The 23343-nt window shown below is 41.1% G+C and overlaps 1 protein-coding gene and 1 long non-coding RNA gene across 2 annotated transcripts in view; one reads left to right on the forward strand and one right to left on the reverse strand.

Moving 5' to 3' along the window:
• Nucleotides 1–23343, forward strand: part of LOC120394496 (mitogen-activated protein kinase kinase kinase 15-like) — a 156967-nt gene that overhangs the window by 117599 nt on the left and 16025 nt on the right. Inside the window, 7 exon segments of the mRNA XM_039518722.1 lie at nt 111–216; nt 12249–12406; nt 14182–14365; nt 16726–16900; nt 17636–17810; nt 20459–20644; nt 22656–22761. Coding sequence (XP_039374656.1) covers nt 111–216; nt 12249–12406; nt 14182–14365; nt 16726–16900; nt 17636–17810; nt 20459–20644; nt 22656–22761 — 1090 coding nt within the window.
• Nucleotides 131–23220, reverse strand: LOC120394498. Its single transcript, XR_005592315.1, has 4 exons — nt 23071–23220; nt 18041–18186; nt 17276–17480; nt 131–380 (listed from the first exon to the last, which is right to left on the reverse strand). It is a non-coding gene; the product is annotated as an uncharacterized LOC120394498 (long non-coding RNA).

Genomic DNA, 23343 nt, shown 5'->3' on the forward strand with positions numbered 1-23343 from the left:
CTGGCAGTTTGCTTTGTAAAAAGTATTATCTTTGTTATCAATCTTTCTGGAATCTTGTTGTCAGCATGCTGGAATCTGTTTACATCTATCTGTCTCTTTCTTGTCTCCAGGGAGATAATGTTCTGGTGAACACATATAGTGGAGTGGTAAAAATTTCTGATTTTGGGACTTCCAAGCGGCTCGCAGGTATCAATCCATGTACGGAGACATTTACAGGTAAGAGGAACCGAACACATTTCTGAACAGTCTCCTCTTTGGTGGTGGTGGTTTGATGCTGTAGTTAGCATTCTTATTTAGGATTCAGTTTTGGGTTCCTCACAGATCCAGAGTGCCTGTTGAAGCCACCAAGAGCTTTTGGTCGGCAAAGAAAGACGGGACTTCTGCTTTGAAGAAAACAAAGAAAGTAGATTGGTGTAGGTCACATGTAAGGATAGGCTTTTTTTCTTCTTCTTAAGGAGCCTATTTAAACCTTATAATTTAAAATCTTAGACCAAAAATGTCTGTGAAAAGTTTTATTGCAAAACTTTAAACTCCACCACCTCACAAAATACCACAAACTGCACCATACGAATCAGTGAGAACCTAATTTTGACTGACAAAGCTTTCAAAACTTTTTTTTTTGGTAGCCGGATCCTCTGAAGATGTTTTTCCTATAGTCAGTTAAGTGTGCTGTGTGTGTTTAAACAATAAAATAGTGTTGTGCTAATAACAAATAGTTAAAATGTGAACTAAAGTTGGGCCTACATAATTTTATGTATATCATCCTTTGTAAGAAAACCAGAGGAATTACATGACCACTGCCAGAGTGAGATGACGGAAAAGGTATTTTATCACCCTTTAGAAGCTGGAGGCCATTTTCTGTCTTCACCATCTATGACCAATCACAATGTCTATGTAACTTTTTCCAAACTTAAAAAGATTGCTGCCATTTTGCAGGCCAGTAGATAATCTGCACTGTGATTTTTAGGAAATAGATGATAGTTCTAAGGATGAGAAAATATTATCCTTCCTGTTTTTTGCTGTTCAGACTGAGCAAAACAATTGAGTAATTACGTAAGCATATTTTTCTTTTCCTGACTAGCTTCTTTGTTACACAGCAAGTTTTCCTTCCCCCTTGACTTTGCAAGCTTTTACTTCCTTTCCTGTGTAAGAGTTCTTTTTGCTTTATGCAAATCAGAATCTGGCTAAAACCAACCAGCCTTTTATTTCCAAACAATGTGAGCTCTTTTTTTATTGACCATAACGAACAATGGGTCAGCCAGTTTGTCTGTGTTTTATAATTAACTTCTCAAACTAAAGTATTCAACATAAAGACTCATGTCTAATTTATTTCATGTTAAAATACAATTTAGGAAAGTATGCATTCATGAATTACCAAATGAATAAAACAAAATTTTAAAACAAAATTTACTAGTTTTAGTTAAATATTGAAAGAGAAATTGAATCTGTAGAAATAAAGACCAGTAGTACTTCATGTAAAAATTGAAGTACGTGAAAGAAAAGTTGTAATCACTTTAGTATCTTTGAGGACCATATGGTATTAAGTTTATGAATGGTTTATGTATCACTTTGGGCCAGTGATTGTATGAAACTCTGGGGAGGGAGAGAGCCAAAAACAGTGAGGGGGTGATTAAAGTAAATCACTTAGGTTGTAAACGCCTCTCGAGAGGTACCGCCCCCAGAAAGGCTTATATATACTGGTTGGAGATGAGTTTTCCAGACGCCAACAGACTAAAAAAGGGCTTTTGGTATAAAAAGGCTGAGTTGAGCCTTTTTTGATTCAGCAAATGGACAGGACCTTCTCCCCAACCAGTGTGGAGGGTTTGGAATGATTTTGGCTTACTAGGGCCCCGTAAGACTGAAGATTGACCTCTGATGAGTTTTAACATGCATATAGGAACTTCTGTTGACTTTTATGCATTTTCTCTGTAATGCTTTTACCTTAAGGATAAATGTATTTTTCTTTGTGAAGGCTGGTTGGTAACTTGTAGACACTGTCATAGCCCCTGGAGAAAGGTTAATGACAGGTACTGGACCCCAGTCAGACTAACTGCAAGCCTAAGCCCCTGGTCTGGAGGGACAGAGATGTGAGTCTCTGCCCCAGAGAGGTGACAGCTGGGAACCTGAAACCTTTAAAAAAATGATAAATTTAACAGTAATAAGTCACCAGGACCAGATCCTCCCACAGATTAGTAACTGGTTAAAAAACAAGAAACCAAGGGTAGGAATAAATGGTAATTTTTCAGAAGGGAAAGAGGTAAATAGTGGTGTCCCCTAGGAATCTCTATGGTGACTGGTGCTGTTCAACATATTCATAAATTATTTTGAAAAAGGGAAAACAGTAAGGTGGCAAAAATTACAGATGATACAAAATAACTCAAGATAGTTAAGTCCAAAGCAGACTGTAAAGTTACAGAGGGATGGCGGATGAAATTCAATGTTAAATGAAAAGTAACGCACATTGAAAAACATAATCCTAAGTATACATACAAAAGGATGGAGGTCTAAATTAGCTGTTACCACTCGAGAAAGAGATCTTTCTGTTATCTTGCATAGTTCTTTGAAATCATCTGCTCAATGTGCAGAGGCAATCAAAAACGCTAACAGAATGCTAGGAACCATTAGGAAAGGGATAGAAAATAAGACAGTAAATATAATGCCACTAGATAACGCCATGGTATGTCCACATCTTGAATTCTGCAAGCAGTTCTGGTTACCTTATCTCAAAAAAGATATATTAGAAATGGAAAAGGTATAGAGAAAGGCAACAAAAATTATTAAGGATATGGAACAGCTTCCATATGAGGAGAGATTAAAAAGACTGGGACTGTCCAGCTTGGAAAAGAGACAATTAAGGGGGGATGTGATAAAGGTATGTAAAATCATGAATGGTGTGGAGAAAGTGAATAAGGAAGTGTTATTTATCTCTTCACATAACACAGTAACCTGGGGTCACTCAATGAAATTAGTGACGAAGAGTCCTGTGGCACCTTATAGACTAACAGACGTATTGGAGCATGAGCTTTTGTGGGTGAATACCCACTTCGTCAGACGCATGTAGTGGAAATTTCCAGGGGCAGGTATATATATGCAGGCAAGAATTAGTCTAGAGATAATGAGGTTAGTTCAATCAGGGAGGATGAGACCCTCTTCTAGAAATTGAGGTGTGAACACCAAGGGAGAAGAAACTGCTTTTGTACTTGGCTAGCCATTCACAGTCTTTGTTTAATGCTGAGCTGATGGTGTCAAATTTGCAAGTGAACTGAAGTTCAGCAGTTTCTCTTTGGAGTCGTCCTGAAGTTTTTTTGCTGCAGGATGGCTACCTTTAAATCTGCTATTGTGTATCCAGGGAGTTTGAAGTGTTCTCCTACATTCCTAATATCTGACTTGTTTCCATTTAGCAATGAAATTAGTAGGGAGCAGGTTTAAAGCAAGCAAAAGGAAGTACTTCTTTATGCAACACAGAGTCAACCTGTGGAACTCATTGCCAGGGGATGTTGTGAAGGCCAAAATTATAACTGTATTCAAAAAAGAATAAGATAAGTTCATGGTGGATAGGTCCATCACTGGCTATTAGCCAAGATGGTTGGGGTACAACCCTGTGCTCTGATTGTCCTGAAACCTCGGACTGGCAGATGCTGGTACTGGACGACAGAGATCACTTGATAATTTCCCTATTCTGTTCATTCCCTTTGAAGCATCTGGCATTGGCCACTGTTGGAAGACAGGATATTGGGCTAGAAGGACCATTGGTCTGTCCCAGTATCTCATTCTTATGTTCTTAGGTAAGTGGGTGCCCTTGAAGAAGACCAGGATCAGGGTCAAAGGCGCAGTTAACCCTGAAATGGTGACAGTTTCAACAAATATAATTTCTCTTGCAATAAAGACCAGTTCTATTTGATTTAAAAACTGAAGTATTTCAAAGAAAAAATCTCATCACTTAACATTTTAAAAATGGCAAAGTAAAATTAAAGGGCAAGTTATAGTCATAGCATTTGTAAAATTAATCAATCTTGATTCCTAGTAAAATGCTGCACTTAAGTGAAATTAAAATATTATTTGTCAGTTTACATAGATTTGAGAGAGTCATTTCACGTATTCCAAAATGGGCTATCTCTTTAGCTCACAGACATGAAAACATGAAATACAAAAAACAGAGTACATTTTGGGGTAGAGTTTGGTTGAATCATTTCTTTAAGAAATTTCACCATAGTTTTCCAAATAAATTATTCAATACATGCTTTTTTATTATCCAGCTGCATAAACTATGTGAATAAATAACAAAAATATATATACAATTTTCATTAAATATTTGAAATAGAATACTTGCAATTGTTATTTGCAAGTATTTGAGCAGTTCTATGCCGTTTGTATAAAATAATGAGAACGGAACAGCATGCTGCACATGGTAACCATATGAAATAGACGTATTTTAATACCATCCTAAAGGAACTACCAAATGACAGCATAAGAATAGTTGCCATATTGTGACAAGAGCAGGTAAAAATTTCATCCTGTTTCTGCATTCATCCCCTCCTACATTTTTTTTCAGTGCTTTGTGTGGATATATTTTACCTACGTGTAACTGTAGTAGTCTCCACTGGATATGCCCATACTAACACAGGCTAGTCTCCCTCAATTTGTCTTCAACTGGAACAAATCTACATTAGGCCGGCCCATTGCATTCTTGTTTTATTTCCTGTCATGGAGTCTCGAACTGTTTGATCATCTCAGCATGTTCATTTCCATGGTGGAGAGCATGCTGATTTCCTTTCTTATGGCTGGCCAAGTCACTGATCTGTTAAGTTCCATCAAATTACAGTTGTATACACTCTACCTTTTTATTGGCATCTTTTTGTCACAGAGAACTGGAGTCAGCTCCCGCCATTTGTACCCACCCAACTTCAGTACGATGCCAGGCTTCACTCGGGGGCATCACTGTCAGCAACCATTGATCCTAGGAATTTAAATACTTCTGCTCTTCTAAGTTCACTGCCAGTGATATACTTCATGTTGAGTCCTCCTCCCTCATAGCCTCGGTCCTACCAACGTTCACTCTGTGTAACCTCTTCAGAACTATGTTGCCACTGTTCAAAGTTGGCTTGCAGGGGCTCACAGTCTTCCACATGTAGCACTAAGTGAACAGCGTGTTCCAAGGTGGCTCCCTTCATGTAGTCTCACTTATTGCATTTATGACAATCACAAATAAAAAGGGGCTAAACACTGACCCATGATGCAGACCAATCTTTATTGGAAGTTCTCTACTGTAGTCCCATTTAATTTTGACTATGGTAGTCACTCCATCATACATATCTTGGATAAGAGGAACGTATCCTTCTGGCACACCTCTCCATCGCAAACTCCACCAAACTAATTCTCTTGGAACATGACCCTACGCCTTCTCTGGGTCCACAAAGACCATACCTAGTTGCCATCTCTCTTCTCTGAACTTTTCCATGAGGATTCATGGTGCAAATATGGCATCAATGGTGTTCCTTCCCAGCACAAATCCATACGGACCCTTCCAAATTTCAACCATTCCATGCAGATGCTTTTCAGTAATCCTTTCCAATAACTTTCATAGCATGTGACTTCAACTTAATTGGACTATAATTAGTACGCAGTGTTAAATATCTCCTTTATGTTTCAAAATAGGTACCACAAAGCTTTTCATCCGGCATTTTTCTCTTTCTTACTTCTTCTGGCCCAGGTGCTTTCTCCTTTTTCATTTTCCCAAGTGCCTCTGCGACCTCTTCCTCTGGTATGCAATCTGTCATGCTCATGTTCAGCTTACATGTTCTTAATTCCGCCATTGGGTTCTCCTCATTCATCACACTTTCAAAATAATCACTCCATACTTCGTTGATTGATTCACCATTTGTTTGCAAAATGCCATATGCATTTCTAATGTAAGCAAACTTGCATCCTTTTCATCGTTTTCTCTCTTGCCTTGGCAAGTCTACAGATGGTCTTATCTCCCTCCTGTCTTCCTAGTCAGTTATTTAGCTCATCACAGGCCATACTTTTAGCTGTTGCAACACTTCTTCTAGCCTCATTTGTGCCTCCCCATACACCGTCTTATCATCACTGAAACCCACTGGCCTGCCATTTTTTGAAGATTGTCCTTTTTCTCCCCTCAACAGATTCTCTAACTTGAGGATTTCATCACCAAGTCTTCCTTCTTATCCTTTTCAACACTGGTTTCATCTCTCCTAGGACGACTTGTGCCATTTTCAGCAAAGCTGACCTTAGTTTGAACCAGTTGTCCTCCATGCACTCCTGTGTGTAGTCAGGAAGTCTATGCATTTCTCCTTGTATGAAGTTTTTTTCATTACCATCTGTTTTCACCAGTTAGGCCTCTCCAGTGCCAAGGGGTTCAGATACTTCTGAGGCTCTGCATTCTAGTCCATAAGGATAAGTCTATGCTGTCTCACAGTGCACTCACCCCGTTTACCTTATAATTGATTATGTGTGATCTATCTCTGGTTAGTATTGAAAAGAAATTGATTTGGGACTGGTGTTCTCCACTGGTATAAAATATGAGATGGGTTTCCCTCTTTTGAAAGTGTGTGTTTGCGGTCATCAAGCCCAGTGCCAGACAAGTCTGTAGGACCATTTTTTCCCCCTCAGAGTTTCTGGTCCCAATGCCGTGCCCAACATGGACACCTTCATATCCAGTCTTCTCAGTTCTAGTGTGTACATATAAATCTACTCCTATAATGATCTTCTTGTTGGATGGTATATCTTCAGTAAGGTAAAACTCCTCATAAAAAAACTTTACCTTTTGATCTTCTCCTAGCTGTTGGTGCATGCCAACCTGCTATAGAGATAGTTACCGCCTCCCAACACAGTTTAAGACTCATCAGTTGGTCCAATGGTCTGGTAAGCTCTGTCACATGCCTCTGCAGGGTTTCATCAAGAATAACTCCAACAGCATTTCAGGAGGTTGAACTCTCTGAGTAATAGATTTTGTGACTCCTCATCACTCTCTTGTCTCTGCAGCCTTTTTCTGTTTGGTCTCTTGTACACATGCCATATTTACTCTTCTCTTCTTTAAGAACTCACATAGCTCGAAACTTATTCCAGTCGGCATTCCTACCCCAACTTGCATGTCTCAGTTTACTCATTGACTTTTTAAATTTTATCAACCCTTGCTCAGTTACTACAGTCAGGCACAGCTGATGTATGTCACTTGTGGGGAACATCTTTGCCTTCTGGGATACACTTTTTGACAAATATAGCAATTTCCTACAATATCATTGAAAGACCTTGGTGTATTACGTTTCGTATTATTGTGAGATGGGGTTGTGTGTAACCTCTCGGGGGGGATGATAGATGTGAGACCTGGGAGTTCAAAAGACTATTGAAAATGAGACACTTTTGGGACAATAAGTGTTAAGTAGATTTCCTGGGGAATTTCTAGGGAGAGGTTAATGCAAATTCCCTAGCTCTGGCTATGCAAAAATCTAGACTTTCGAAGAGGGTGAGGAGAGGGTGACTGACTGCTGGTTACCTGTTACAGAAGGCCAAGATCAAAGGGCCGAGCTGTATAAAGAAATGACTGATCTGTCCAGCCTTGGTTCTGGTTTTGGATCCAAGATGGATGAACTTGTAACCACAGGGAAAACCCAGATTTGGGTTTTGAAGACCTGAAACCTATCAGAGCCCTAGATTGGAGTTGTGGGTGACCACTTGTAAGCTTTTTAGCAGGCATGTTGGTTATTTTATTGCCTTAATATGCTTTCTCTGTAATATTTTTACCTTTAGAATTAATATGTGTACTCTGTGATAACTTACTACTGCAGCAATACACTGGTTGTAGCCTTTGGAGAAAAAAGCAAAGTGCAGGTGCTGGCCTTTTGGGGCAGGCTGGCTGGGGATATCACAGTGTAAGGCAAGGAGCTGTGCAGCCTTAATGTCCCTAGTCAGGAGAGGTGACGGCTGGGAACAGGAAGGTTGAAGTGGGTGTCCATTGTGGACCATGGAGTGGGACTAGAGGTGCAGTTGTGCTGAAACTGTGACACACTTGACATGAATGTCAGTTTAATGAGCATATCTATGGAGTGACATTTACCGGTCAGCTGTCAAAACCTTTGCTTTGAAACCGGACTTTTCCTTCTCCTAGGTGAGCTGCCTTCTGAGGCTTGTCAGCCTTAGCAGACATCTCACCTAGGAGAAAGAACACTCCGGTTTCAAACCAAAGGTCCTGGCCCAGCAAGACTGATTTTAAGGCAGTCTTTGTTCACCTTGATGTTGTCATCATGGGGCCTAAGTGGCATTTTATGGACATAACTGATACTGTGCCACTAGCTACCCCATCACATCCTGCTGAGAGATGTCACCAGATGGTCTGCGACTGCTTACTGATTATTTGCAGCTGCCCTGCATATCTGCAGGATGTTGCCCTATCTGCCATCTGGGGGTGCATGTGGTGGGAGTTGGCCATTCCTACGCAAGTTTTATCAGATTCCTAAAAAGAAATATCCTTGTTGGCTACATTATTTTTTAATGGCAACTTTTCCATATGTTTTTTATGGAAAAGAGTCCAAGGAAGCAATTCACTTGCAGAAATATTATGAAATCTGTGTTGTATTGCAAACTGTGTATAAATTATAAGCTGTCACTTTAAATCGTAAAGGCTTTCCTGATTCTGCTAGCAGGCTAGGATTGTGCAATCTGGGTCTTTCAGCACTCAATATACAAAGAGCCAGCCTAGAGCCCGGTGAATTGTACCCTTTTGGCTTTGGAAGCAGCCTGCTTTCTCTCTCTTTTTGGTTTTTGTATGTTAAGGTTCTGGATTTTTAAGTAAGAGCGTTATTGCAACCTTCCAGAGAGAGTATATTATGTTTTTCTCTAACTTCTCTGTTTGTAATCTGTGAACCTAACAAAATCCTTCAAGCACCCAAGTGCATGTGTAGAGTTGTTCTACTGCTAATGGAGAGTTATTTATGTACTGACTGAAAATCCATTAAACTTTAAAGAGCAACTTTACAGTATAAAAGAGGGTACAAAGTGCATTTGACTTGATGTCCTAGTAAAAGATCACAGTAACTGTTCCAGACTAACTTGCTGCATGTTTTACTACTTTCTTCGATGTTTGTTTCAACAATATTACAATCTTTACCCTTGGTCTTGTAATCAGATATGCACAAACAGATTGATGGCCATGGGACTCTGTACAGGCATGTAGATCTGTCCATGCAGATCAGATTGCAAGATCCAGGCCTTCTTTTGTTAACAGGTAGAGTTGTAAACACTTGTGTTTTAGCACTGCAATTCAGTATTCCAAGAATAACCATTTTTGTGTTATTCTTGAATTGATTGCTTGCCGATTTTGTTGCAACACGAGTCAGCTATGAAATGCAAAACCTTAGTGCTATCTAAAACCAAAAAACCCATATACAAACTACATTTTATATTAAAATATTTTAGCTTTTGCAATCAGCATATAATTGAATTTCATTTAAAAATGTTGTGACTTTCAAAAATGTTGATTTACATTTCCCAAGGTTTTAGTTTTTCACCCTTTTCTTATTATGTTGTTACTTTACTTGTGACTGCCCCCGCCACTAGCACAACTCTGATGTGTGTTGTTTAGGCATTTGTTTCTAGTGGTATTATGAGACTATTATGTTTTAAATTATTTATGTTTTTTCCACCTATAAACAAACTGATGTTTTGGTTAAGTATAACTTCTGGAATATATAATTGTTACAAAAATCTCTGAGGTGGGCAGCTATTTGAGTATGGTAAGTAAGCTGCTAATGCCTGTTTTGTTTTGTTTTTTAATTATTGGTATTATATAATTTTGTAAACCTATTTCTTAACTAAGTAATCCAAATTAATTTATTAACATTCCAGGCAGAGCCTTTTCACTATTGTCACTAGCGTCTCTTTTAGCCCAGAGGAAATTGTATAATACGTGTGTTCCTCTTTCATTAGAGTTCATAGATCTCTTCATAATGTTTTGTACATGTAATATTTACAGGTCTGTTAAGCCTGTTTCTTACTCAATAACTTTTGATTAGTTAAAGTTACTAAGACCCCTCCCTTAGTTCTGCTTCCTCAATTTATTTCTGCTTGAGCAGCCAACTACACTTACGAAGTTAGTTGTGAAGTTAAGGAAGTTTAGCTTTCAGACTTATTTTTCCTTGAAGCAATGAGAATGTGCCTATACTGTATTACAGACCTAGGAACTGAAAAGGACACTCTTCCATAGTGGCAGAGAAAACATGCCCCACCCTAAAAAAAATCTTTCTTTGCATTAATTTATATCTGATAACAGAAACGTTCTTTAAAGTGTATGAAACTACGTCTTATCATCATCAGTAATTGTGGATTGTCAAACACACTTTGCAGCCCAGCCCAGTCCCCCCACATGGATGGAACTCAGTCCATTATGATTGGATCCAACTGCTGAATCCCATGTGCTTCCTAAGCGCCCTGGTCTCAGGTGCAGAACCTGTGTCTGACCCTCCTTGGGCAGCAGGACCTTTCAGTTGGCTGCCTAGACCCTAGAACCAGCTTCACAGCCCTCCCAAGCACCCAGTTGCTTAGACATGTTTCCCCTGGCTGTCCAAGCTCTGATTTCCTAATTAATCCCCTTAGCGACAATGTGGCAGAAAAGCAATGAATACGGGCTTAGCAAAGGAATTTCTTAACCACAGTTACATTTACTCTTAACAAAGCACAACAGAGTTACAGATCCATGGAAAACAACAAATCCCTAAACATAACTCCCTGGTCTGATCTCGCCCCATCTAAAAGCTCTAGTTCTGGTCAGCATCCTTTGGCAAGGCAAGACCCCTTCTCCCCCCCCGCCCCCCGCGTTCTCCCGCGCTCCAGCACAGGCGTCTGGCCTGTGGTGGTGGATGGTCCCCTTCTTCAGAGAAGCAGCCTCCATAAGTAAAGTCTCCTGTGTTTAGTCAGATGGTCAGGCTGAGAAATTGCATGCTCTCCTAGCTAGGTTTCTGTGTATGAAGTCCATTCAAAGTCACAGGTCCTGCTAGTAGAAACCCCATTGCTTCAGCATGGAAGAGTCATTCAGTGTTAATGGCCCTTGATGGCTCTCTCATTATTAGCCTCTTCAAGGTGCAGGGCCGGCTCCAGGTTTTCTGCTGCCCCAAGCGGCAAAAAAAAAAAAAAAAAAAAAAGGCCGCGGCAGCGCAATCGTAGTTCGGCGGCAGGTCCTTCACTCTCTCTCTTCCTCTTCGGCGGCAGCTCAAAGAGGAAGAGAGGGACTTGCTGCCGAATTCCTGCCGAAGACCCGGACATGCCACACCTTGGTATTGGCCGCCCCAAGCACCTGCTTCTTTGGCTGGTGCCTGGAGCCGGCCCTGTCAAGGTGTCCCACCCTCTAACATGAGCACACAGTATCTGCAAGACATTTCCTTTATCAAGATTTCATCACCACCTGAATGTCTGAACCCTCCATAGAAATTACAATACAGACCAAAGGTCACAGTGAAGGTTACAATCACTGGTATTCTCAAAACAAATGGGAATCCCCAAAAATGTGGAGTTCACAATTTGACCCAGATATTCGCCCTGTTTGTCTCACATTTCTGCCACTTGCCTCCACGAGGTTGTTTCTTTTGCTTTCTGTTAGTCCGGCCCTGATATTTCATTTGTAATGTAGGACACTTTTCCTCTTTCTCCAAGCCTTATCTCTTTCCCAGATCTCATCTCTCTAGCCCTACCTCTTTCCATCTCGCTCCCTCTTCAAAATCTCTCATTCAGCTCCTGATCCTCTCCTACGAGGCCTGACCCTCTCTCCATGGACTAGCTCACTTCGCTATTGCTGATGTTCGCCTGCTCTGTGTTCCCGCCAGAGGTGGTGAATACAGCAAAAAAAGGTATTCCCTCAAAGAAAACCCATCAACTAGTTGGCTGCTCTCTGCAGCCCTTTTTATTCACATATCTTTCCAATTCGTCATTCTCAGAAATGGAGGTAGGTTTAGCTTAAATAAGGCAAGGGAGAACTTTCAGATTGTACGGTAAATATATTTTCTCCCATTTGAAGTCCTTCATGTGAGGGGAAGAACTAAGAGTTTGTATAGAAAAGACATGGGAAAATACAATCTTATGACTCAGTGTTGGTGGTGGAGTTTGACTTAGAGGGCTCATCTTTCAGTCATACAAGCCGCATTTGAAGTGACAACCTGCAAGGGGTTTAATGATATGGTGTATCTATTTGATAAGAAAAACAAATATATGACTTGTGTTCTTCCTTTTTTGTCTTGATTCAGGAACTTTGCAGTATATGGCTCCAGAGATTATAGATAAGGGGCCTCGAGGATATGGTGCACCAGCTGATATCTGGTCACTGGGTTGTACTATCATTGAAATGGCAACAGGAAAGCCTCCGTTTCATGAGCTGGGGGAGCCACAAGCAGCAATGTTTAAAGTAAGAGTTGTTTTATTTGCTGGACAGTTTGTGAAACTTGAAGTAGTACCTGTTAATTAAATTTCCTTATGCATGTGAATGATCCCATTTGCTTCAAGATGCATCACTGAGGGAAGTGCTGTGTTCATGGTGCTTTACAAATCAAATAGAAATGGTCCCTCAGACAGGTTAACTGAAGTGCAGAGAGACCAGGTGGCCTGTTGTCACATAGTGAGTAGTAGCAGAGCTTAGAACAGCTATATGCCTATGGATTTGCTGCTTGGAATCTTACACTGCAGAGGAAATATGACGTCTGGCTTTTAAAGGCATTGTTTTGGATGCGCATGGAGATATAGCTTGTAAGTGGTTAATGCACTAGCATTTTATACCCTGCACTACAATTCAAATACAGGCTCTACTGTTCAGCATTTTGGCTTCAGCCTGCATTGTGAGTAGACCATACTGGATCTCACAAAGCTAAACTGCTATTGTAAATGTATAATAGTGCCACAGTGCATTAGTACAGTTATCTAATGTGATTATTCAGACAACTCTTTATTTTAGCAAGCTGCTGCCACTTGTTTAACCACTTAGCTACTAGCTGCCTTGTGGCCAGCATTATTTCCAGGCTCCTGCTACTTGTTCTCCAGAGTCTATTTTACATAAATATTTCAAGGATGAAAAGAATAATTTTGCCAGATTTGTATGGCATGTGCAGAATGAGCGGCACAACTCTGTCTTAAAGAGTACGCCTACACTGCAAAGAAAACCCCCTGCAGCAACGAGTCTCGGAACTTGGGTCAGCTACTCCGGTCTCATGCTGTGGGGCTAAAAATAGCAGTGTGGACATTCAAACTCAGGCTTCAGACCTGTCAAGGGGGTTAAGGCTCAAGCTCAGGGTTCTACCATCACTTGAACGTCCGCACTGCTGTTTTTAGCCCTGCTCGAGACTCGCTGCTGTGGGTTGCTTGGTTTGTGTGCGTTGTAGACATACCCAAAAATAGTGCTGTAAAATCAGCCCTGGGGATTAAAAATGGGTAGCTCATGCTGATGCACCAGAGGGCAATATCAAGTTACTATCCAGTAATGTTTTGAAATAAATAAATTTCTGTCCAATCACATTATCCAAGTGTGGGATTACGTTAACCCTTTGAACATTGTGTAATTTCCAGTTGGCTGCCATTGAAGGGCTAAGAAAGACACGGGTCTCAGCATTGGGTATAATGAGTGCATCTGGCAGCCGGAGACTGGGTGTTCACGCTTGTGCTAAGAGTGAGCACTAGGCAAAGCAGGACAGGTCTGGGCACCAGACAGAGGGAATGGGCTATGAAGCGACTCAGCTTTAGGGCTGGAAGTTGGTTTTGGTGTTTGGGGAGAAGTGTCCTGAGCGGGCTCAGCAACTGGGAGGGAGGCGCTGGCTGGCATATGGAATAGAAGGGCTTGGTGGCTAATAGGGAGAATAGTGTCTGGAGCACTTGTGGTGGGTCTGGTCAGACCCAGGGGTTGCACAAGGCTTAGATAGTTGGATATGTCCATTTCTTGACATAACCACTTAGGATACACATCTGCAGAGTTAAACATTTGCAGTAGAAATACAGCCAGATCCCATACTGGCGTAAATGGAGCCCCGTTGATGTTCCACTGACTTCAGTGGACTTCTGCATTGCAGCTGTCAAACCCTTCACTTGCCGTCAATGGAGCTATCCCAGTTTACACCAAGCGAGGAGCTAGCTAGTGGCCCTTTTGCAGCTATTTGTTTGAGGCCATATAATTTTCTGTCCATATTTTACTTACAGGTTGGGATGTTTAAAATTCATCCTGAAATCCCAGAATCACTGTCTGCTGAAGCAAAAGCCTTTATTTTGCTCTGCTTTGAACCTGATCCGAATAAGCGTGTCACAGCATCTGATTTACTCAAAGACCTCTTCTTAAAACAGGTGAACAAGGGCAAGAAAAACAGAATTGCATTCAAGCCTTTAGGTAAGGAATTATCAGCCAACTACAAGTCAATATAATTAAGTGTTACATAAAAAGATTTGAATCATTAGCCAATTCCTCTCTGTTATTCAGGATGTTGAACATACCAAGAAATCAACTAGCGTTAAACTGTAGAAAGTACCTTGTAGTTTATATTTGTATCTTGTTTTGGCTTGTTAAAATCTCCCCACTGGCCAAATGTGTAAACCATTTATAATAAAATAAAAGTTCGTTCGGCCAAGATTTTTGCAAGTTACTTTAATTTTTCGGTGCCCACCAAGAGTCACCTCAAAGAGGTATGATTTTCAGAAGATTGGTGCTCAGCACTTTCTGAAAATCAGGTCCCTTTTAAGGTGTGTCAGGTTGGGAACCCAAATTTTAAGATACCCAAAAGCACTAATTAGTTTTGAAAATCTTGGCCAAGCATCTTGATGTTTTGTGTTCAATTTATACGTATTGGACAGGATTTTCAAACATTGGTGCTGTCACTGTGCCTCAGTGAGTCTGGAGAGTCAGAGCAGGAAAAAGGCAACATGGAAATATTTCAGGGGTCTTTTATATCCTCTGCCAACTGCTTAGAATTTTACTATTCCAAACAAATCTCACAGCACAGTTTGTGGAAAATTAATGGCACAAGATGGAGTCCAGGGTCATATGAGTATGTCATATGTCCTTACATGGCTTGATGACTCCAAGAGGTAGCCATTGGCCCCTTGGAGATGGCAATGTCAGCAGGACGAGCCATCTGGGCAGAATGAGTTTCTTCTATGGCCCATTGTAGGAGTGAAGTATCCTTAATGGGCAGCCAAGCTTGAAAAGTCCCTTCACAATGTGTTGGCTAGACTGATGTAAACTAGCTTGTGGGTGTTACCTCAGGAACAAACACAACGGTGAAACCAGTACATAACCAATATTCATAACTTCAGATACAAAAATGATGCATGTTTTAGAGTAGTAGCCATGTTAGTCTGTATCAGCAAAAAGAACGAGGAGTACTTGTGGCACCTTAGAGACTAACAAATTTATTTAAATAAATTTAAATTAAATTTAAATATGCTTAAATAAATTTGTTAGTCTCTAAGGTGCCACAAGTACTCCTAAAAATGATACATGCATATAAACAGGATAATCATCTTTAGCAAATCATAACTTTTCCATTGACACCTTACACGATATATTTTGTACAAGTTTTGTTGCAATTGTCTAACAGTGGCAATATTCATGATAAACATGGTCATATTCCAATCATACAGCATCACAAGTGCCTAATGTGGAGTATCAATATTTTGGCACCTAGTGGCCTAATTTTCCAGTTACTGATGTTTCTACTGAAAATCTGGCCGCTTTGTTAGCAGGATAAATAGTGAGCCTGAACTTTGACCTACTGAAGAGCCCCATTCGTATCTGAGAAAAATACCCGTACAAATATCACAGAATGCAAACTGGAAAAGTTATTTTCTTCCTCAGCTCACCTGTTCTCATCCTCCTACCAACCCCACCCCGGGAAAGGTCTGCAGGTGCCTTCTTCCCACATTAGGAACTGCTCCAGGCCAAGCAACCTTGCTTCCTTTCTTTTCGCTGCAAGTGGCGGTTCCTTGGCTGACCAATATTGGGTGGCCCCAGCTCTCCCTCATAAGACCACAGGCAACTTTCTGATGTGGCAAGTGGAGGTGGGCCTACCCAGTAAACATAGGACTGTGAAGAGCCACAAGTTGACATGTTTTTATTTTGGTGGCAATTTAAACTCCTATTTGAAGAGTAACTGTGTCCTAATGACTATGCCAGAATTTTACACCCAACCCTCCCTTCCAAAATATCAACCGTTTGCGATGGTGGAGACAAACACCCAGAAATTTGCCTCCCAGCCTAAATATGTACCCCCAGCCTGCCGCACCTCTCCTGCATTGTACTCTAGTAAATAGGCCTATAGGGAAGTAGTGGGCACCCAACGACTCATTTATTTTGTTCTCCCTTCTGGATGAAATGGGAGGGATTGTAGGAGGCTTCTTGGCTTGTCCTGAAGGAGATAACTGAAGGCAGGGGATGCAAGAGAGGCAGATAGCTAGGAGGCCAATGAGAGATCAAATCTTGGTCCCATAGTCGTGGCCTTGGAGGGGTAATTGGATGCACCTGGTGTTAGTATGTCATAGGAGGAAAATATTAATTAGCTAAAAATGCCAATTCTTTATATTCACAATGACCAAACATGCAGAATTACTTCTAAGTACCTTGCCAAATAAGGGCTTTATAGCATTCAGTGTGTTGGAGTTCTGTGGTTTTAAAAGCACTGCCCTCTCTCACAGTTGTGTGATATGCTCTATTTAATGATGGGTGTGGTTTGCTTGTTTGCTGTCCCTTGCTAGATTATAATCGTAGTACGTCCCTCCCACTGCCAGTCTATGGGGAACAGGCTGGTAGTAGCAGCAGTGAACATGGCTCTGTCTCGCCAGATTCAGATGTACAGCATGATATGTTCTTTGAAAAGACAAAGCGATCTGTTTCAGAGAACCCAGCGAAGCATCCCATTTCCCACTTAAGGTAAAGCTGTCTAATTGCTTCTGGCACAGCCTCCACAAAGCTTATGCAGGTTAGAGTCGCATGACATTTTATCCAAGGCAATTTGTGCATGTAATGAATAGATAACCAGATGTGTTCAATAATTAAATCTGTTGATTAATCAAAATGTCAATTGATTTAAATATTGATTATATTTAACTGATTCATGGAGATCTCCCCCAAATGTCTCCAAGTATTATGCTGGTTTATACCAGCAGATAAAGCCTGGGGCCTAAGGGGGCTCCATAGTCTTTCTGTTGATTTCAGCAAGATTTGGTTCAGGCCCTTGAACAGTAATTGCAAGAAGCCTGGGAAGAGAATAGTTTCCTGATCAGAGGAGAACATGAAACATCTCACCTTCAGATACATTTGTTGCAACGTGTGCTCAGAATGAAATTCATTGTTATGCTCATTCTGCGTTATTTTCACTTCTTGTTATTGATTGACTTGGTGCACAAACAGGGCCAGACTAAGCTGAAGTAAACTGGTGTCGTTCCATTGACTTCAGGGGAGTTAGATGAATTATACCAGCTGAGGATCTGAACTGTCTTTAGTAATGATTCTGAAATGAAAATTGCAGTGACAATGAAATAAGATGAGATTAGTACTAATTATTATTTATTTATCTATGTAAATATCCCTACCCACTCCCGACTGTGATTTGTTATTTCTAATGCTTAGTTGTGTCTTCTACATTTTCTCTTGTCTCTGATCCAGTGTTCCTGATGAGAATTCTGCCTTAGAGGATCGGAGTGCTTCTCCTTCCCTTGAGGATAGAGATTCTGGTCTCTTTCTGCTAAGGAAGGACAGTGAACGCCGGGCAATTCTCTATAAAATTCTTAAAGAGGAACAAAATAAAGTTGCTTCAAACTTACAGGAGTGTCTCGCACAGGTAATATTTTAATACTTCTTTTTGTGTTTAAAAAGGAAAATTAAAAATCCAGTAGTATGTAGTATTCCTCTTTTTATGACAGATGAGAGAGGGTACTTGTAGATTTTTACCATTCACAGCAACTCACAGTCACATCTGATTTTTTTAACTTTCTGTTCCTTTATTGTCTTCCTACTGGAAGAAGTTTCTGTAATGGAATGCTAAGCTGTATTACAGCATGTGTCACATACCTTACTTCAGTGTGTAACAGCTATAGGTCACAGTGCATTTAAGGATCTTCTAGAGTGCACCTCTCTTGTACTCTCTCTGTGATGGAAACTCTGTAGCCAGTCCATATCTGGTACAGGACCCTGACTTGCTAGTAGCAGTCTGAAACCTATTATGTACAAGGAGTACATGACATGGTGTCAGAAGTGATTTCCATGACAATTACTTTATCCATTTAAATACAAGAGGAACTTAGGCAGGCAGAATTTAATTATCCAAACTGGAAACTGGCCAGGAAACTGGGGGTTATGACCTTACTTGTATGAGAAGCGCAAAGGACGGTATACATTGTACTGGAGTGTTGGTTCAGTGTTCAACCAAAGGGAAGAGCACCACCTTCTGAATCATCAACATATAAACCCCAGCTAACCAAGTGTATAGGGAAGTACTTGAACAACCAAAGGTAAAAATGTCTTTCTCTCAGGGGGAAAACCTTCCTGAATAGCCAGGCTGTGTGAGCTGGTGATCTCTGCAGGTGTAGGAGGAAAAGAGTCCGTTCCTTGGGCCACACTGAGTATATCTACACTGCAAATACAAACCCGCAGCTGGCCTGTGCCAGCTGCCTTGGGGAAAGGGCCTTGGTCTGAGGGGGATCCCAGAGCTCAGGCTGCAGCCTGAGACCAAACATCTACACTGCAATTAAACAGCCCCTTAGCCCAAACTTGAGTCAGCTGGCATGGGCCAGCTGCAGGTTTTTAATTGCAGTGTAGACCTACCCATTGTGAATGGGAAGTCACTGTGTTGTGCCCCTGCTCAATGAAGAACACTAGCTGTACAGGTAGTTCCACCTTCACCTCCCCCTCCTCACATTCCCTCCCCACATTTCTGGCTTGCAGAGCAAAAAAGCCTGGAGCCAGCCCTAAGTGTGCTGAGTCAAGGAGGGTTCCAAGAGAACTGCAACAGTCTGGTTGTGTTTGAGGACTTCCACACCTACAGAGATAGGGGCAGGAATTTTCTTTTAGTGGGGAAATTCTCCAGTAATATGAGAGCTTGTGTGGTTGCAGAAGTGTAAATTAATTAGAGCTGGATAAAAAACCAAACCAATTCTGATTTTAAAAAAATTATAGACATTTTTGGGGCTTTTTTGGGTTATTTTCAAGTTAAATTTTTGCTGAAAATGCTCTGAATATGTTGAAGAGCTCCTAACATAATCAGCAGGTGGGTTCTTTACATACTTACTGTATTCTGTATCAGTGCAATTAATCTGCAAGCAAGAGAACAGAAGTAAAATTGTCATAATCAGATAGATATGAAAATGTATGTTTGTTTCTCTTGTGCGTTTTTGACGTCTCTAAACCTCTCCCACCCAGAAATGATGGTGAATTAATTGGTTTAAAGTTCTCCTTTCTATTGGATCCTGAAAGTGCATGGCATGTTTGAAAACTACCATCTTCATTTCACTGGTCAATGCAGCTCTTCATTCATCTACATTTTCTCTGATACAAAACAATCTAAATTCTATTAGAGAAGCACAGAGTGAGTCCAGGTAAAATGCTGAGTGGTGTCATGCCAGTGCACTGCATCCTTTCTAGAGAGGGTGCAGTGCCCAGGCCTCCTCTATAGTACTAAACATAGTTGACATGAGAACAGTGACTTGGTCAGACATGTTGAGCCAAGTTCAGCCCTAATGTAAGCAGGTGGAACTCTATTGCACTGTGGCTGAATTTAGCTCATTATCTGTATCCTGCCTTAACAGCCAACTTAATCATGCAGTACAATATTGACTGGTGCAGTTGCAGTGAATTGGTAGAATTACATGAGAAGCCTATTGGAATAGAAACAAAGCAAAAATATATTTTAGGGCTTAAAATAATCAGTGCCAGTGACTGCTTCTGACACAGTGATTTTCATGCTATGAGTTACAACAAATTCTTTCTGTATTTAACAAACTTATTAGGTCTTTAATTTGTCACAAGAAGTCACTAACTGTAAATTCTACTCTAGTTACACATCTACTAACATGATAAACTGAGAGAATCCATATTGTGACTGGACTTTCATGTGTTTGTCATCCTCTCTATTTACATACAGAGAAGCAAATATAAAGGGCACTGACTAAACAGTCAAGTATCCACACTCTTCATTTCAAGGACAGTCATTGCAGCCCTTGGTTTTGTTTTCACAAAGTAAATATTAAGTTACAATAAATATAATTCTTAAGGTTTGACAAGGGCAGAGAATAAATACAAGTTTAGTAGGACTTGCAGATGTGTGATTAAATTTCTGTCACTTTTGTGTGGTTGTGTGAGAAACAGCCACATCAAATATAAACTGTAACCCTGTAATGTTAGCATTGCTAAATAATTAGGTTCATAAGTACAGGGGATTTATTGTTTCCTTGTGTGAGTCTTGATATCGTGCACTGAATACCTTTTCTCCAGAATTCTGAAGAACTGCAACTTTCAGTCACCCACATCAAGCAGATAATTGGGATTTTAAGGGACTTCATACGCTCTCCCGAACACAGAGTGATGGCATCCACTATATCCAAGCTGAAAGTGGATTTGGACTTTGACAGCACTTCCATCAATCAGATTCACCTGGTGCTGTTTGGATTTCAGGATGCAGTAAGTCCTCCATTTGTCTAGAAGCAGAAGGGAGTGGCATTCCACTCTGATAAACCAAATCCCTGTACTTCTTTTCCTATTCCCAGGGCCTTCCTGGCTGAACCCCTGCTACTTCCCTCTGCTTTCCCTGCTCCCCATCCCTGCTTATTCCCCTCCGCACAGCCATTCACTCCTATAGCTCCTCTTGGCCCTTCTGCGTGATGTGTCAGGAACTGGTGGGATATGTTGGGTAAGTGAGAGAGGTGACTGGGATGTGATGAGCTGGGAGGTGAGAAGCGATGTGTGCTCGATGCTATTGAGGGTCAGGGGAAAAGGTCTGTTTGGAGAAGACCTGGTTAGCACAGAACACAGCTGTATGGACAAGCTAGGGCTAGGGCTTCTGTGCTGAGTCATCAATGCTAAATGGTCTCTCTTGATGCAGCAGTCATTGCTACCTGGCATACTGAGCACTATGCAGAGCTCTAGGTGCATAGAAGTCTCAGTGCAGAAACACCTGGGCTCCCCAAGCACTATTGCCTGGTGCATGAGTGAGCTGAGGCCATTGGTGCTTGAAGGGCTCTCCCCATACTATGTCTTGGCACCCTGTGGGTGATCCCAGGATCCTTGCACACAAGCCTCATCCCAGCAGGCACCTGATACATCACTAGTGACCCCCCACTAGGGCCCTACTCATCCCAGCTCGCTGTTTGCTGCCCCATCCTCACTTATACAGCAGCACCCTGTTTATCCGATCTAATTGGGACTGGACTGGATAATCAGAAATTCAGATAATCCAGAGAATGGGAACGTTCGAGGCTGCAGCGCCATCTGGTGGCCACAGGAGAGATCACCTGCTTCTGGACCTGTGTGCGTTGGTTATTTGGTTAACTCGGAGAGCTGGATAATGGAAGGTCAGATAAATGGGGCTCTGCTGAACTCCAGTATCTCCCTACAATCCCATCTTTTTTGTTGTCCTGTGCCATGATAATTGTATCAGGCCATGTAGTTCAGGAATGAATTTGGCAACTGTGACAGGCTTTTGTAAGGGCTTGATCCAAGATGTCAAATCCGAAGAGCATCACTTTCCCTACGATCTCTCCTGTCCCAGAGGCCACTCCCATACATCCCACTGCCCCCCACTGTCCTGTTTTTGTGTGTTTTTTCTTTTTTCTTTTTTTCCCCAAAATATCAAAAGGTTTATATTTTTGCTAGTCTGGGGGCGGGGAGACAGCTTAGAGCCAGATCCTTCAGCACCTCCATGTACAGAATTTCTACTGGCTTCAGTGGGAGCTGGTGCTGCACATGTAGAGACAACAGCAGCATTGTGCTGTTATCAGTGAACAACTTCCTTGGGATGCCAATAAGGTTGGTTGACTCCTCCAGACAGAGGATCCTTTGACGTATACATTCCATGTAATTATTTTTATTTTATTTTATTTTATTTTATTTAAATACATGACTGCTTGGCTCCACTATCTCACATGGAAGCCCATTCACCAATTTTGCTGTAAAAAATTCTTCAAATTCTTCTTATGCACTGAGTATATACCCTTTGTGCCCTGGTTCTTGTTTTATCACATCTCCTGTTAATCCTCTTCTGTCAAGGCTAAATAAGGTTTTTTTGTCAGTATCCCTTCATCTGTGAACCCCTCCACTGCATTTCTCAGTCTAGTTATTCTAAGCTAAATTGAAGAGAGTTCAAGAAACTCATGTTATATATATGTAGTGTATCCTTAGTCTTGCATAATTTTAATTTTATTTAGTATGGCTGCAATGCTGAGATATCTTAGTCGCTGCTTAGAGCACTGCATTTTATTAGCATATGGGAGATTTGGAAGTTGTTGTTCATGAGCTGGTGAAGTCTGAACTCAGCAGCTAATAATTTTAGTCTCAAGAGGAAAGGATTGTGCTGACTTATTCTATACAGATTCCCATTAATTTACAGAGCTTTATCTGAATCTTTACAAAACAAAGTTTTGTCTGTGGTGACTAGGTCCTTCACTGATGCTTTTGCTTATTTCTATACTTGTAGGTGAACAAAGTATTAAGGAATCATTTAATTAGGCCTCATTGGATGTTTGCTATGGATAACATAATTCGCCGTGCAGTCCAAGCAGCAGTCACTATTCTTATTCCAGGTAAATCAAAACACATCAGTACTAGTTTCTAAATGAAACACTTCCAAAATGCATCATAAATGGTTTCACGTTCTTTCCAGCTGATTGATCCATCTCATTTCTGAAGTTTGTGAGTAGGGGGGAAATATGGGCTTGAGTGATTTCTCTTCAGCTGGGGCGGGACGGTGCTGTGGACAGGGACAACATTTTTTTCAAATAACCAATGAACTAGGCCGCACAGAGTAAAATGGATTTACTCCTTTATATCTGGTAGTTTTATAACTGGGGAAACCTAATTCTAAAGGCTTTTGGAATTAGGCCATAACTTACTCTTAAACTGATGGGGAAGTGCTTCATTGGATGGTCTCCGTGTGTATTCCATTTGAGGTGCACCTGCACTCCATACCCCTGAGACTGGAAGACTTTTCATTTTAGCGTCCGTTGGTCCGTGCCTGTGGCCTTCTTCTCCTGGTGCCTCAACCGACGGTATAAGGGCCGGTGCAGACCAACTGCCTCTCTAGTTCCATTCTATCACCTGTGGGCTGAGATGGGGTCCTCCATTGTCCACAGCTTTAGCTAGTGTTCTTTGTTTATGTGTAAAAA

Source organism: Mauremys reevesii, unplaced genomic scaffold (genome assembly GCF_016161935.1).
Source record: "Mauremys reevesii isolate NIE-2019 unplaced genomic scaffold, ASM1616193v1 Contig61, whole genome shotgun sequence".
Lineage (NCBI taxonomy): Eukaryota > Metazoa > Chordata > Testudines > Geoemydidae > Mauremys > Mauremys reevesii.